The 16,577-nt window shown below is 42.7% G+C and overlaps 2 protein-coding genes across 2 annotated transcripts; one reads left to right on the top strand and one right to left on the bottom strand.

The window, feature by feature from the left end:
• The first annotated feature begins 454 nt into the window (after positions 1 to 454).
• On the top strand, positions 455 to 4,544 carry LOC144741912 (LHFPL tetraspan subfamily member 5 protein-like). Its single transcript, XM_078624409.1, is given in 5 exon segments — positions 455 to 488; positions 1,739 to 1,887; positions 1,889 to 2,135; positions 4,296 to 4,447; positions 4,449 to 4,544. Coding segments are annotated over 5 exon segments (678 nt in total).
• A 1,964-nt stretch (positions 4,545 to 6,508) lies between these two features.
• Positions 6,509 to 15,673, bottom strand: LOC144741913 (SRSF protein kinase 1-like). Its single transcript, XM_078624410.1, is given in 19 exon segments — positions 6,509 to 6,658; positions 6,660 to 6,694; positions 7,035 to 7,127; positions 7,898 to 7,990; positions 9,201 to 9,249; positions 9,251 to 9,271; positions 9,431 to 9,538; positions 9,721 to 9,821; positions 9,952 to 10,296; positions 10,414 to 10,639; positions 10,725 to 10,750; positions 10,867 to 11,032; positions 11,253 to 11,359; positions 11,889 to 11,976; positions 12,043 to 12,130; positions 12,253 to 12,361; positions 12,443 to 12,570; positions 15,009 to 15,063; positions 15,661 to 15,673. Coding segments are annotated over 19 exon segments (2,001 nt in total).
• Between the last annotated feature and the right edge of the window lie 904 nt (positions 15,674 to 16,577).

Genomic DNA, 16,577 nt, shown 5'->3' on the forward strand with positions numbered 1-16,577 from the left:
AGTTCTGGATCTCAGATGTGAGAGTCACAATCTGGGACTCTTTGCTCTTGAGCTGTTCCTCCAGCTGCTGGACTTTCTTCAAGTATTCAGATGATGTTTCATCGAATTTGATGAACAAATTGTGGTTCTCAGCCTGAAGAGTCAGGATGCTGGATTCTTTGGTCTGGAGCTGCTTCTCCAAGTGCTCAACCTGCTGACAGAAGATCATGTGAACCAGCTTCTGGCTGCTCTCCAGCTGCTGGAGCTTCTTGGAAAAAGTCTCATGAAGCAGCTGAATGTGGTTCTCCCAGCTGCTGGATCTCAGTCTCGTACATGTGATAGGCCATCATCAGGTTCTCAGCCTGCTCCTCCCCATTTAGCCTGTACCTGAGCCAGGTATCGGTTGGTGTAGCGACGCTCCTGAGCTTGAGTGTTGGTGTCTCGCGCGAAATGCTGAGGGTTATTTCTTCTGTCCATGGCTGGAGCACAGTGGAAAGAAGAAAAACAAAGTGTGGACCCACTGGTTTGTGACACTAATGTGTGTAGTTCTGATTGTTGTTGAACACAACTGTTGCTGGTTGTCGATCAATGGCAAACAGTGTCTGTAGATGTGCTGTCGTCTGGTCAGAAGATTGTGACTGACCAACTGTCGGATTCACCGACCTTTAATACAATGGAGCATTTTGTTAGAGTTTGGCCAGGAGGGCTTTGATGTTGTGACGTCACAAAGAGAGGGGGGCGGGCATTTGTTTTGTGTGCGTGGTTCCTAACCCATTCGCCAGAACCAGAACCAATCGTTCCATAAGTACGTTTCTGTCAACCCCCGAATATCCTTCATCCCGAACGTTTGGAACATTAAGATGGAACGTTCTGGCAATGAATTTTGCGACGTGTGTGTTCACATGCGTTGTGGATTTGGTGGTTTTAGGTGGATATGCTTCCTTCAAATAGGACTTTGAAGCAGAACGAGAGGCTGTAACAGAGAAGATGATGATAGGCAATGACAATCATTACTACTTTGATGTTGCCAATTCAAGTATTTCTTTTTGCTGGCTCTTTGTGGAAGTCCTGTTGCCACGCGACAGCTGTAAACATGAAGTCACAGCCGGAAGAATGGCAATTTTTCACTGACACTGCAGGAGTGACGTGCTCAGAGCAAAGTGAAATGAAATAAATGAATCAATAAAAATGATATGTCATGAAATCTAATTAACGTTGGGTTTACTGCTCTCATTACTGAACTATACCAATACTTATTTAGTCACTGTTTTTTTCTGCATTAAAGTTTGTTGTACATTTACAGTCCAGTGAAAACACTGCATGTGAGGGAATGGAAACAATGAATAAAATTAAAACAGATTGTGAGATTCTGATAATCAACTACAAGAGCACGACTATAACAGACCCAAACACTAATACCCACTGAAGAAACAATGTCTTATAGGTTTTAACGCGTTTGTGTTGACATGTTGTTACAGTCGAAGTAAAAACTTATTTCATGTCACAAACACCTGATTCAACTGAGAGGAGCAGACTGGCCGACTTACGTGGTGACGTCATCTGCAGAGGTGGGACCACAGGGACCAGGTGTGAGGAGCTGTCCGAGGTGCTGATCCTCCTCCACCGGCTCCGTCAGCGCGGAGCAGCCGCGGAGGCAACAAGTGTCATTGTCATGTCAACAAATGAAATGGATTGACCAACGTCTTCTGGCTGAATGACGTGGAACTACCCAAGAAGTAATCATGGATCTGCTTCCCAGCCCAGGAAGCTGCCAAAATCTACCACACCAACTACGTTCGCAACTCCCGGGCCATCGGCGTCATGTGGGCCGTGTTCACCATCTGCTTCGCCATCATCACGGTGGTGGTGTTCATCCAGCCCTTCTGGATCGGGGACAGCGTCAACACCCCCGCAGGCCGGCTACTTCGGCCTCTTCCACTACTGCATCGGCAACGCGCTGACCTCCGAGCTCATCTGCAAGGGGCAGCGTGCTGGACTTCGGCTCCATCCCCGTCCCCGGCCCTTCAGGACGGCCATGTTCTTCGTGGGGAGCTCCATGCTGCTGGTGGTGGGCACCATGGTGTGCTTCAGCCTCTTCTTCTTCTGCAACGCCGGCAGCGTCTACAAGATCTGCGCATGGATGCAGCTGGCCTCAGGTACAAATGTCGTCAGGCGCTGTGCACGTTCTGACAGGTGAAGGTTAGGTACTTAAAGGTGAATACAGTGAACTTGGCAGAGTGGCAGATTTTACTTGTTCTGGTCAGCAACATCATGCAAGATTCAAATACATCTGGACACTCAAGTCTTTGGGGTTTGGGGAAATTTGGGGTCAAGTCCTACAGAAGTTCCATCCCTTCTTGGCAAAAGTCATTGCACCTTTAGAAACATTCAGACCACTTTGATCTCAAATGGGCTGGACCAGTGAAACAGCAGCATATCAACCTGTATCAGGTATAATAACTGCATAATGACAACAACTCCATCGTTTTCTATGTTTTAGAGCAACAAAGAACAAGAACATTAGGGAACTGTTTACAATTAACAGTCCTTTTACAATATGAACAATATCACACCTCAGTTTACCATGTACACATGTGCGTTACAAGTTACAGTGGATCTACAAAGGAATATTTAGCAACAGGTAGCTGGAACTGAAAAATCTAACATTCCACTTTATGATTAAAACAACTTGTCAAGAGCTTGAAATTATTTTTAAATTTACATTAATTTAAGACAAGATAAGCTTTATAGTGGAGAATGTACCATATTGCAGCAGCAACGAGAGTATTCGAGATGAATGAATAGTAAATGTGCAATATTGACAGTAACTCCACATGTGTGTCGTGGTCCAGACCTGAACTGATTCTCCACACAAACTAAAGTGCAGCTATGAAGAGAGATAAATCATTGATCTCTGGTTCTCAGTTACTTTTATTGAAGAATTGATGTCTTCTGTTTAAATTTCACTCCCTGCAAATTCATCCTGGGGGCCAGATTGGACCCTCGGACAGGCTACTCCTTTGGCCCATGGAATATATGTTTGACACCCCTGTAATAGAGTAGAGTAGAGTATTATAGAGATAGAAAAATCATCTGACAACTAGATAATACGTACATTTTCAGTTTGGTTATTTCTTTTCAAAGCTGAGTCTATTTGAAGTCAACCCATGGTCTTGTCATGACATCGTTGAGTCAAATATCCTCAAACTTGTCAAGTCATGTGATCTGAATCTGAGCCAACAGATGGTGTACTGGCCGTACCAGTACATTTTGTAGTATTACATTTAATAAAATATACTTTGTACAGTGCTGCTCAAGTAAATGAAGGTGATGGCCCCGGCTGAATGACAATAAAGCCACTTGGACTTTGAATTTCATAAAACTAAATTTGAGACTTTACTGTGAAAAAGGCTGTGAGTCTTGATCGATTAATTTGAAGTATCTTTAAAAATATGTATATTCTGGTTTTGAATTTAACTGCAAATGCATCTGTGTAAAATCTGCTGTTGATGATATTGATAAATTTGAAAGTACTGGTCTTGTTATTTTATAATTTTATGGCACTGTGTCATTAAAAAACATGTGTCATGAGGCTTTGAAAATGTTCTTTTGTCAAATATTACTATTCCTTTTCAAACATGAATTAAATGGAGCGCTTCCTGTTTGTGGAAGTGCAGAAATCCTCATAAGGTTTTCATTCACAGTTCAACATGTGGGGACAACAATGACACAGTGGGTGTGAAGGAGGAGTGTGTGTCTTTTCAACCGGGGGTGAGGTGATCAACTCATCCCGGCACCAGCACTTCTCCAGTTTCAGGCGTGGCATGTGTTTGAATCTGTTGTTCCTGGACACCAGTAAGGTCTTTGGTTTCAGCGTAGACTTTGACCACCTCTGATGGCGGATCAGTTACATGAAACAAGATCAGGTGTTAGCAGTGTTAGCTGAACAACACCATCGACAATCAACCAGCAATCAACAATATCAGACCAAAGAAAGTGGCCTGAGCAGTATATGGTAAAGGTCTTCATCTCTGGACAATGCACAAAGGTGCCAAAAACAGATTTTAATTAAAGTGTGTGTGTGGTGTCAGAGGCACCCTGTAGCAGTATATTAGGCAAACAGCAGCGGTGAGCCTGCTCTGCCCTGCTGCACCATAAACCAAACTTTTGGCACTTAGTGTGGGTGTTTTATGTGTTATCCTGCCGGTGGGAGTCAAGAAACCCTCACTCATAATTACTTGTCAAAGTGCACACAAGGGGGAATTATTATTAATATATAATCAACTACACTCTTTTTGCGTTCCTCTGCCCCACAGCTGCTTTGATGGTGATGGGCTGCATGATCTACCCGGATGGATGGGACGCTCCAGAGGTTAAGAGGATGTGTGGGCAGAGGACTGATAAGTACAGCCTGGGGAACTGCACAGTGCGCTGGGCCTACATCCTGGCCATCATCAGCATCCTGGATGGCGCTCCTCCTCGCATTTCTGTCCTTTACCCTCGGTAACCGGCAGGACAAACTGCTGCCGGATGACTTTGAGGTGGAGGGAGAAGGTAAGAGTTAATGCAGATGGGTGGAGTAACAGGTCAGTGTGGTGAGTCTGGAAGAAGCACTTGATGATGGTGATCTACTCCAGTTCAGAGAGTGAGTGAGCAGCAACAGCAGAACCCTCAAACTGTCTCCTGGACTAAAGGTTTAACAAACAAACAACTGTTTTGTTGTTTATTGTGCTGTAAAATAAGATTAGGACTTTAGAGCCTTAACAGTCACACTTCACATAACCCAATCCCTTCCGAAATCTATGGTGAGAACTTTGGAACATGGAATTGACTTAAATTACATTTCCTAAATTATGTATCTAAGAAATCCCATTAATTCTTATTTACTCTAGTTCAGACAACAGTTTATGTTTTGTTGATGTTATGCCTTTATTCAGTCTGGTATTTCTGCAGCTCTAACTAGACTAGATTTTGTAGGTCTGACTTCCTACAAATGATCATGATATGATGATGCCAGGAAAATGCTAGAATCTTTTTTTTTTAAGTATGGATGAGCTTGTTTGCATGAGCAAAGGCTCCCTGTTTTACAGTTGCTTCTGCCCACTGGTGTGAAGGATGGATGAGGATGCACTGTAAAGCACTTTGAGTTCCGTTCCAAAAGCTCCAAAATATATGCAAATTGATCAAGCTGTTTTGTCTCAACAGGAAACTCCTGAGTCCAGACCTTGAGTGATGTGGATGCTACTGATTAAAACCAGCATCATTACATGTCCCGCTGCTTTTGTGAGAAACCTTTGACTGTTATTGTATGATGTTGGAACCCAGATTTAATGGATCCCTGCTACTGGACCAGAAAGAAACTGCAGAAATGTGATTCTGGACTTTGTCATAGAAACAAGCTTGACACGGTCATTGCATCCCGTATGAACATCTGTTTATTGTATGGTGTGTTGTACACGTTTGCTCAAACAAAGGCTATGCTCTCGGACACCGATGTAAAATTTGTGTTCACCTCGACAGATACATAGTTCACCTAGATATGTTCAACTTGGGATACCATGACACGACCTTGTGACATTATTGAACAGTTGGCCATACATACAAGGCTCAAACGCCTTCCACTCAATTCAAAACACAGCTACCCAACTAAATAATTTTAGCTAAGATATAAGATTTGTTTAAAAACTGTACATAACTGTAATATACAGAAAGGCAAACTCTTTGGTACAGATATATACAGTTTATTCTTACTTGTTTTCCTTTTTAATTGGGCTTCATCACATTGTCTTGTTGAAACCACTCAAACGCTATATTCCTGACTTGTAACATGTTTATGAAAATACCAGGCTCTCATGAGAATGAAAGATCTCGTTTATTGGATTTATTTAACCATACCTCAATTCCAGGTGACGACGGATTTGTTATGGCTAAATAATAAGAGCTCCACAAGCAGACAGTTTGTCTCGGTAAAAAAAATGTCTGATGTTACAAGTCAGTGTAAATGTCAGCCCAGTGTGCAACTTACTAATCCTACTTTACAAATACAAAATGTATACCTTAAATGTAAACTCATTACAGAACTCAGAACTCATTAAAAAAAAAAAGAAAAAAATAAACAGCACTAGTGAAACTGTATGAGGAAAACGTCCTTTTTCAGGAAAATGGCTACATATCCTTAATTTGTTTGGGTTTTAGTGCAGGAGTGAAACAAGGATGAGTCACTAGAAGTACAATAACAGGTTTGTGTCGTAGGATGAGCAGCACGCATCAGCTGGAGCCAACATCAACACAAAGAAATGTAATCCACTGGATTCCTGAACTTAACGTTAACACACACACACACACACAACACTGAAAGAGCCAACACATAAAAACCAAACATACACAGAAGCGGAAGCTCAGTGACGAGAACATGAGAAAAACAACAAAGGAGAAATAAATATTCATCTGATATGCCCAAACTGGAAAGTGATCTGTTGCAGTCTCTGGAGAGAGTGGGAGGGGAGGGAGGTGCAAGAACTGGAGTCCACTAGAGGGCGAGCCAGGGGTGGCGCAAGCATTCTGCAGCCGTGGCCCGTTTCTCAGGGATGAGCTCCAGCATGGGAAGCAGGAAGTCAGCGAAGCACTCGGCTTCTTCATGTGGCCACTCGTACTTGTCGATCAGAACCTCCAGCAGGCCCCCACGGCTTCAGCTTGGTGATATGTTTTAAGTCCCCTACAGACAATCAGAACCAGACGTTAGACAGCGGGAACAGACCACAACGCTGAACAATGTGAGAGCTACGAAGTGGTACAGGTAGGATCACAGATCAGAGATGGTAGATGGACTTTGACACTCCCCTGGGGGGCACTCTGGCCTTTATGGCAGCATAGACAATCATGAAGAGCAAAAGGTAATAAAAACAAAAAAAGAAGTGAAAGCATAAATATGTAACGCTAAAAGGGCCTGTTTTTTGGGGAAAAACAAAAAGATTCACATCGAAACAAAATACCTTTTGCATCAGGATCAAGGCGGGACGTAGAAAGAAGTCACGTCTTATCTCATACATTATTACCTTTCTTGGTGAAAAAATCCTTGGAATATTTGCCAGCCAATATGAGTTTGCGTGGGACACTCCCCAGCAGCTCAATGATCAGCGCTATATGATCTGCAATGCAGAGCCGCAGCCACAGACAGGTGCAAGAGGAGAGGGAAAGACGAGACAAGGAGACAGATACATGAGACAGTGTCCCAGTCACAGACCCACCCTGAGTCTGTGGAGAAGGGCTGGGGAGGACGAGGGCAAAGGCCGGAATGCTGAGGAGGATCCAACATGTGCCATCAGACATGATCTCATCCAGACGTCAGGCATTCATAAATTCATAGTGACCTTCAACTCGCTGAAATACTAGGTCCTAGGTACGGAGGTATGTGATCTTAAAACAAGATACTGTGGATGTATATTCAGTAACCATGTCTAGTGGTAGTTAGTAACACTCTGATGTCAGACGGGGCTTTTTTTGTGAAATGAATTTGATCTGTTGAACCAGCCAATATTCTAGCTGCTTTTTCTGTGATCTGATTATTTTGGTTCAAAAACAATATATTTGAGAAAATTAGTAAAGATCAAACTACTGCTATGACTGAACTTACAAGCCAACTCTCCCACTGGGTATGGGGCTTTGCCTCGGGGGGTGGCGAACACACTATCGGCCAAACCTGCTGGTTGTGAAAGGAGGTACTGAATGAACCACTGCCAGGTGATCTTTGGCACAACAGCTGACACTGGAGTCATTGTCTCATGGCACTGTTCAAGCTACAATCACTGGTCTGAGTTCAGTCACATCATCCACCTCTTTGGTGCAATCTGAGCCCTTCTGCTCCTCCTCCCTTTGTCCACTGTTCCCAGGGCAGGTCACAGACAGAGGGGTTGCATACCTCTCTTGGTGAAGTATTCCTGTGAGTATTTCCCACTCAGAGCATAGTGACGAGGAATTTTACCTAGTAACTCAATCATGAGAGCAAGGTGGTCTGGAAATGAGGCAATCACAGGAGGAGAGACAAGAGGAAGAGAGAAGAAACGGAGGGGAGATGGCAGACAGTCATGTAGAACAATGGATTAGGAAAAATGGATGATGACAGCCTTGAATGATATAAAGCACACGTATGCAAATGCCACATTATATTTGTGTTTTAGCTCCAGTACAAACACCTGAACAAATCTCGGCCCGAGTACGAACCATAAAGAATGAGTCACACTGGAAACAGGGATGAAGCACAGCCGTTAAAGCCATATACACAAACATCACAGGATGAGTGATTAGTAAAAAAAGGAAGGGAAAGAAATACTGTAAAGAGCAGTCATGCACACACAGCAGGTGTAGCTCGGTGTGTTTATGTCCTGTATCTGTTTCATAGCCGCACGAAGCGTTGATGGGCAAACATGAAATCTCTGCACATACTGTACCGGACATACTGTGGCAGAATCAAGTCAAGCTAAACAGCGAGCCAAAATGAAGGAGGAGGCTGAGAACACATGACGCCCAGTGATGAGGAGAGATGAGTGAGAAAGTGAGGTGATGGCCTCATCTCCAGTGTGGTGGTTTGAGGTGTTAGAGAGGAAAATAACCACAGGAATGCTGATACGATAGCATGCTGACACTCTCTGGTGTTAAAACTAGTCGACATCACCGTAGTGGAGTTCCCTCATTTTAAGTGTTAACACTGTGAATAATGAGCAAAGTGCAGTTAAACTCATACAAAGTGAAGGTCACACATTATCATGCTTATTGTGATGAACACGTCTTCAGTGTTTCCCACAGGATCGACTTTCACAGTTCATAGATGTATATGCATATAGCTTCAGTACTGTTTACGTGACACATCATGAACTATCCCGTTTACTACAGCATTGTCCCAGTGATCACACTGAATCTAAATCAGTTACAACAATTCAGCGTGATGTGACATGGTGAATGGGGCAGGCGGATGGTCTGTTAGTCCCCTAAACTATTTGAATTGATGAACAGAAAAAAGGGGATTCAGAGTGCATCGTTCTAAGCAGGTCTCAATTTCCTTGTAAGCAGAACTGTAGGAAACACTGGATATATGTTACTAGATGTGTTGGAATAATCCTGCAAATTACAATTTAACAGGTTTTACATGTACCTGTGCAAAATACTCATAACATGGTAATGTACATATTACAGCTATAATACTGCAGTGGACAGTCCCTGAATACCTTCATCCCTGGAATAATCTTCCCCAGAATGCGGTTCGAACAAGTAGTCCTCCTGTGGCAAGTTCAAAGGCCTGAAACACAATCATTTGCACATGAATCCACAACGCAGCGAGAACAAAAAGCACAAATCAATAAGCCCCCTCCCAACCAAGCCTGTGCTCCTCATGACACCACGGAGGACTTGTCACTAAACATTAGACTGAGATCTGTGCTTGTCAGTGATCTCTCACCATGCAGGCTGTGCTCCAGATATCAGCTGGTGTGCTGTAGCCAGCACCAATGAGTACCTCTAAGGACCGGTACTGGCGCGTCTGGATATCCTCTGTAAAGTGTTTGTGCTGGGAGGGAGAGAGGAGAAACAAATACCGAAACACAACAGGTCTGAATAAAATAGCAAAGCCTATCAAACAAACAATTGTGAAGGGTTTCTATTTTGATAGTTGAATGACAATACGTGTCCCTTGCTGCAAGGCTTTATGCTTAATCAGGAAATCCCTCAGGTCATTAGCACACTACTCACCACCCAGCAGGCATTTCCCAAGTCTGCAATCTTGACCTTGATCTTGTCTGAATTGAGTGGCTCGAGGGGGTTAACTAGCAGGGATCCTGCCGTTCGCTTTCCTACAGCAGAGTAAAGAACCGAAACTGAATCAGCGGCGGACGTAACAAGTCTAATATGCAAGATTTTAAAATTGACAGAGCTGGGAACGTTAAGTGGCTACAGCAAATGCACAGGTGAAGACTGACTAACCATTTCTCAGGCTTTCCTCATTTCTACACTGATAGTGAGGCCCGTCCTCCCCGGCCTCCAGCCCAGTGGGAAGGTGTCTCTCAGTTGCTTCAGCCCCTCTGCCTTCCGTCTCAGTGTCCAGCTCCTTCAGATCAGAGTCCACACCGTTGCAGATGGAGTGGACACTGAAGTCCTCGTGTTGCTCCTCCTGACTGGCACATTTCTCCAGGAGCTCTGCATTGCCGTTGTGCTGGTCTTCGTCCCTACAGTGGGATTGTGTCTGCTCCTCCTCCACATGGCCGTTACATTTCAGCTCCAACAGCCCGTCTGGTCCCATCCCCACAAGATCTGCATCTGCACTGCTCTCTGAAAGGACCAGGGAAGAAGAGGCAAGTCACACCAGAGACTTCATTACTGTATCACACTTGTGAAGAAATGTAGACCAGAGGTCGTTAAACTACTCCCACAGTGTTTGCTTCTTACCCTCGGTGACGTCATTTGCCACATCCTGAAGAGAAACCTGTCGGAGAGGTGCACAGGCTCGTCCCTTTGGAGACTGAGGGTCCTCATCCTCATCCTCTTCTTCCTCTCGTGTCTCTGTTGTCTTTTCCATCTCCTCCAGGTCCAAGATGCACTTTTCTAACAGCGCTGCCTGACGCTTCTGCTTCTTTTTTAACTTCTTCTTCTTGTTTTTGGACATTTTTACTGTCTGTTAGAGAGAGGAGGCAATTAAGGGAGGTTCACATTGGTGGAGGCTGATGGCTTCAATGGGAAATGAAAACATAACAGTTTACCTGTTTTGGAGCAGGAGCTGTGCTTACTGAAAAAAAGACAACAAAAAGAGCACATACACTTACAATCCATGGTTCATCATACGTGAGTGCACACCTCAGTGTTTGTGTGTGTGTGTGTGTGTGTGTGTGTGTGTCTAGTTACTTGCTGAACCGGACGGAGGAGGTGCTCCAGCCCTTTGCCATTCTGTGGCTTCTGCTGCGAGCTTCCGGACATAAGGCTCGTCAACACTCATGAGGATGTTCTCGGGTTTGATGTCTGTGTGGATTATCTCACACTTCGTGTGCAAGTAGTCAAGACCTTGGAGAACCTGCAGAATAATCCAATGCAAAATACTGACTTTGCTACTTTCTTAGATCTCAATTTGTGAAATCAGTTTTCCACATAGTTGAAATACAGATACAAATATGTATCATACTAACGAAAAACTAAGCAGCCCAGGGTCTTGCAAACTTGTGTAACCTGCACCCGAAAGCCCATCTGGACTACAAAACATACATAGGGGGTGGCAGTGCTGGTGAAATAGTTACCTGTCTTATGATGCTCTTCACACAAGGTAAGGGCAACCCCTGGTAATTAGACTTTATGATCCACTTCAACAGGTGATGCCCCAACACCTCAAATACCATGCAGACATCTGACGAGAAGGAGTTAAGACAACAGAGAACCAAATCGGAGACAAATGTTTGCTTATGAGGGCCAGTAGCCGTTCACTTACATGAGCCGTTCATAATGAAAACAGGGCAGATAGCAGGAGAATAAACATCTCATTGCTCATTGCATCTGGGACTCTTGTCACAGATGCATTTATACTTATACTATCGCTGAAGCCTGATTTATGCAGGTGTCAAAACGGAGGAGTACCTACAGTGTACCGTAGGGTCCACGTCAACGTCTGGCCTATGGCTCTCACTTTCAGTCGCTATTACCGAAAGTAAACAAAGAAAAAGAAAAAGATAAAGATAATGGGAAAACCTGTGGCGGGATTCAACGCAGTATAAGCGCTCATGACGGCATAGGGCACCCAAGCAGGGTCCAAGTCAGTTCAACACGGAAGCATAAACTCCTCTTTAGCCATGAGTGTGATGTACCGTCTTTCCAGGGCATTCAGGTCTGGGAATGTCACAAATCTTTAGTGAAAAGGAAAAACTGGCTGTGGAGGATACGAGTTCCATTGACACCAGAGATCTTGAAGTCATCCACCATCTGGACAACCATCTCCCTTTTGGGATCAGTGGGGTCTGAATTTCTCACCTGAGCACAAAGAAACAAAATGACACATTTCATATCAAACAATCAACAAAGTGATTACTAACTTACCGATTTGAGGAGTTTGATCTCATCCACAGCTGTCTCGGTGTAGTGCTCTGCACTCTTCACCACCTTCATTGCAACAAACCTCTTCATCCTACAACAACAGAGCAGGTGATGTTCACTAACAAAAATTATCACACAAGATTCGACAAGAGACTGTTGCAAGTGCATTTCTATACACCTCGAAAACAAAAAGCAAGGAAATATTGTTCTTACTGGATATCCCACGAGAGCCAAACAGTGGAGAAGTGCCCCCAACCCAGTTTACGGATAACATGGTATTTTCCATTGTAAAGATCACCCACTTTCACATGGTGGTAGCCACCTAGAAGAGTGAAACACTTTACTCGGATGATCATAACTGCGTTAACATATGCAGGTAAAAAAATATTAAGGGAAGTCTTACCTTTGCAGTAGTCATTTGGATCTTCCTGTTCCTCATCATCAGAACCAAGAATCTCCTCCGGTTCTTCTGGTTCCTGTGGGGAGGCTTCTAGCTGCGGCGGTTGTCGACTTCGGGGATTGTTTGGCTGCCTGACAGACAAAAACATGTATACAATTATATGTGTCATCACTGCTGAACTACAGGGTCTAGAAAATGTCTGTAATTTACTTATGCATCTTATACATCTTTTCCAGTTCCACTGGAAAACTGTCCAACTGTTTATCACGGTTGGAATATGGTTTTATTTCTTTCGCTTCCACCAACAAATGAAGTCTAATACCATTCAGAATCATCAACAATGAGAGTGATCTTGAGTATCTCAGACTAATAGCATAAGCTTATCTGTAAATGTGGTGCTGAAATCAATGACTGCTATTTCAATTTTACCTGTATGTGCTGCGAACTTACATTATGAAAACTGATCTATATGTATGAAATGCAAAGCTACTCGGAGCAAGCCAATGTTGCAAGAAAAGCTAATCTTGAGCTACATACTACTATTTTACACACCTGCTGATAATGAACAGTGCATTTGCTTAGTCAATAAAATTATTTGGACATACAGTATATCACAAATAGCGAGCTCCTCAACAGCAGTTTCCCTGAAATGCATCAAACTGCCATGAGAGAACATCACAAATGCAGGAGTTCTCTTCAGCTCTAACATGTTCCTCAATGATGTATCAAAGTGACACAAGATCATTTGCTGTTTGGCTGCAGATACATGTGACACGACAAAAGAAATATTGCAGAGGGAATAATAAATCCAGATGGCAACTGTTGATATGATATGGACAGACAGCTCGCCAGCAAAATTATGATATCTGAGCACTGTTGTGAGTAAACTATTAACTAATTCCATTCCATAACCTTAGTGACTTCCAACCTTTGGCACATGCAACACCAAAACCCATAACTGCTTCAGTTGCTCAAACTGAAACAACTACAGCTTTATAGAACAATACTTTAATTGGCTGCCACCTTCCATAATCAGCTTAGTAAATAATTTACCTCTAAACACCTATTCAAAGTGTGCACGGATATGAAATGGCAAATGATAATGGGCCATATTCTGTATCAAGTTCATGTTTCCCCACTGTGAAGCCTTGGTGAAAATTGCAGAGTTCTAGTCTTATTTCTCAAGTATGTATAATGCTCTCTGGATCTCTGGCTATGACATTTAGTGGTTTGCAGTATAAGCAGTTACGTCATTCATTTTTAAAGGAGACTTGACAACGAAAGCCAAGCACGTTCTTTTTCTGAGCAGGTGGAAACTGGATACACTTGCAAGGATTTAACACTGTATGCTTGTCAACTAGTTCATTATGGGAAGACAAAAAAACAATGCTAAATTAGTCTATCATGGCTTGTCTCTTAACATTTTGCTTTGTGGTGTTCCGCAAAGCATCCCTTATCACATCATCCCTCCGTCCAAGGCTGTCAACCCCTTGCACTGCTGTAAGCAGTAACACTCACAGTCACACACACTGGAAGTTGTTTGACTGCATCACCTAGTCCATAACACAGTGTTGTAGTTCTTCTTTTGATGAGTGTAAAAATATTAGTTAGCTACGGCAAATTAAGACGATTGCAACAAATTGCAGACACCATTGATTACATTATAGTAAACATTACTAACATAAAATGCAAAAAAAGGATGAGAAACGTCACTAAAAGTATTATTTTATTTTACATTCACTGTACAGTGAAAACATACCCACCCCCACTATGTCTTCATGACATGCCATTGCTCTAATTTACATATATTGCCATGTTCTGTCTGCAAAGACAGCTGTATTATCTCTTGGGGGAAAGGATATGAGAACAGAAGCTGACAATGGACCTAGCTGTTGGAATATTTCACATCTATCAATCGTGTCATGCTATGTTACCACTACCTACTACGAAATTTGTGTTCATTTCTTTCAGATGAATCTATCTATCTAAATGGCTCCATAGTTTGCTTGATTTGTTCTGAATCCCTTAAGGACAATGCAGTTGGTGCCATCTCATGTTCAGAAGTGACTTACAGCTTTAGTGCAGTTTTCAGTGAAACACCATGCTTCGGTGGGCTGATGTGGGCTTCTTCATTCTCACGTTTTAAATATAGCACATGCTGTTACATAAGACTCTGGGGGATGCCACTGATGGCATGATTAGTAGCTTGTTAGGTAAACCAACAACAATAAGCATGCCAATCAATGTTACACATGGCCATTTTCACTAGTGCATGATGATCTTAATGCCGTCATTCATGAACTGTTCAAAATGTAGGTAATGAACTTGTTTTAGACACGGCACTATGCAGATTCTATACATACAACTTTCTATCACATCAGTAATGCCATTGCCTTCATTTGAGCCCCATGCAAAATGGCTATGAGCTAGACCAACATCTAAGCATCAGTACCATAACAAACCAGCGCTGCAACAAACTGTCACGTCGAACTGTACTTTACAAACAAATACATACCCTATAAGGCTGTCATACACAAGACCATGATCATAAACGGAAATGCAAACTCACTTTTTGCTGGTCTTCTTTGCTTTGCCCCTCTTTTTCCTCGCCTGGAGTGCCAAAACTGTCAAAGGAAAGCGGCGACATATATTCATATATTGTCTGGTTGGTTCCTATCTGATACTAAATACAAATACATGACAGTGTGTGAAGAAAAGTATAAAACTCCGAACAGCTAATAGCCATTGTCAATTTTGACAGGTGTACTGTCGGATTGCAACGAGACAATTAAATGGCAAATGCAGCGTATCTGTCGCTCTGTCAGTCACCAGACACTGGAAGAAATCGAGCTATTAAAGAGAACGGAACTAAGCTACGTGCAGGTGAACGATATTTCGACCAATGTTATGTGGCATGAAATTATTACCACATATATAAGTCTAACTGATGAGGTCGTGCAATAACAACTCTTAATAACGGCATTCTATGTGGTGGAAAGAGCTAGAAACCTACATGGAGCTAGCTAATCCTGACATGTCCAGCTAAAGCTAATGTCTTGTGAGCTAGCTCGCCCTGTCTTAACAGTGCGTGACAAACATGTTCATTTAAATAATTTCAACCCTGCATCTCCACCAACAATTTCATTTGTGATTTCGGCTGTGCATAGGTCCACAGTGCTAAAACATACACGGAAACACTGCCCATTCAGACTGTCGGTTACCTTTTCTCTCCATCTTGGCTGGGTTCGTAGCCTAGCCGTTAGCTACACCGCCAGTGAGCGAATGTTCCACGCATGCGCACTGGCTGGTTTTGCCCACCGAGGGCAGCTTCATAATAGCTATCCGAATTCACAGAGGTAAGAAGTTTGCACAGTATCCACGTCAGAGTAGTATGCACAGCACAGCTAACTGTGGTGCTACGAGAAGGTTTGCTAGTTCATTTATTATTGTTTATTTGGTGATAACTGCTGCGATTTAAAGTGTGTGACGAAACACCTGCTTGAAGGAACCGCATCCGATTATCTGCTTGATGCAAGCTGATCTGATCATAGTCGGAGTCCACACAATCAACTGCAAGTCCACATGAAAGACATCTGTTTATAAGCTACAGGAACAGGGACAACAAATAATCACAAATTTCAAGGTCTCTCTTCAAATGGTTCACTTATTTGGATCTTAGATAGTTCTATACATTAGTCGTTTAATAAAGATTCCTTAGATTTGGTTGTTTAAATATGCTTTAAAGTTGAACTCACCTGTTCCGTTTGTCATTTTGTAATCCTTAATCACAAAGTTTCTGTCCTCTGCTTGCTCTTGCTTTTCCGATCTGCTTTGTGTTTCTTTGTATATACTTTTCTTGTATTTCGTCTTGTTTGACTGTAAATGAAGATCACCTCAGAGGACTTTTAAAGGCTACTAACAGTATAGACATTTCCTGAGAGGATATTTTATTTGCATTATTTTTCACAAGGTCAGGATTTTAAAATATTTTTTCTCTGGTTCACAGACCATGACTGAGAATCCAGTAGATGCAGGACAACAATAATAGTTCATTAGCTCTACTGTTATTTAAGGTGTAGCCTTTAATAAGTTGTTTGACATGGACACGGAGAGACTGGGGAAAAGTTAATTTGTCATG

The sequence above is a fragment of the Lampetra planeri genome, unplaced genomic scaffold (assembly GCF_965212315.1).
Source record: "Lampetra planeri unplaced genomic scaffold, kcLamPlan1.2.h2 scaffold_776, whole genome shotgun sequence".
Lineage (NCBI taxonomy): Eukaryota > Metazoa > Chordata > Hyperoartia > Petromyzontiformes > Petromyzontidae > Lampetra > Lampetra planeri.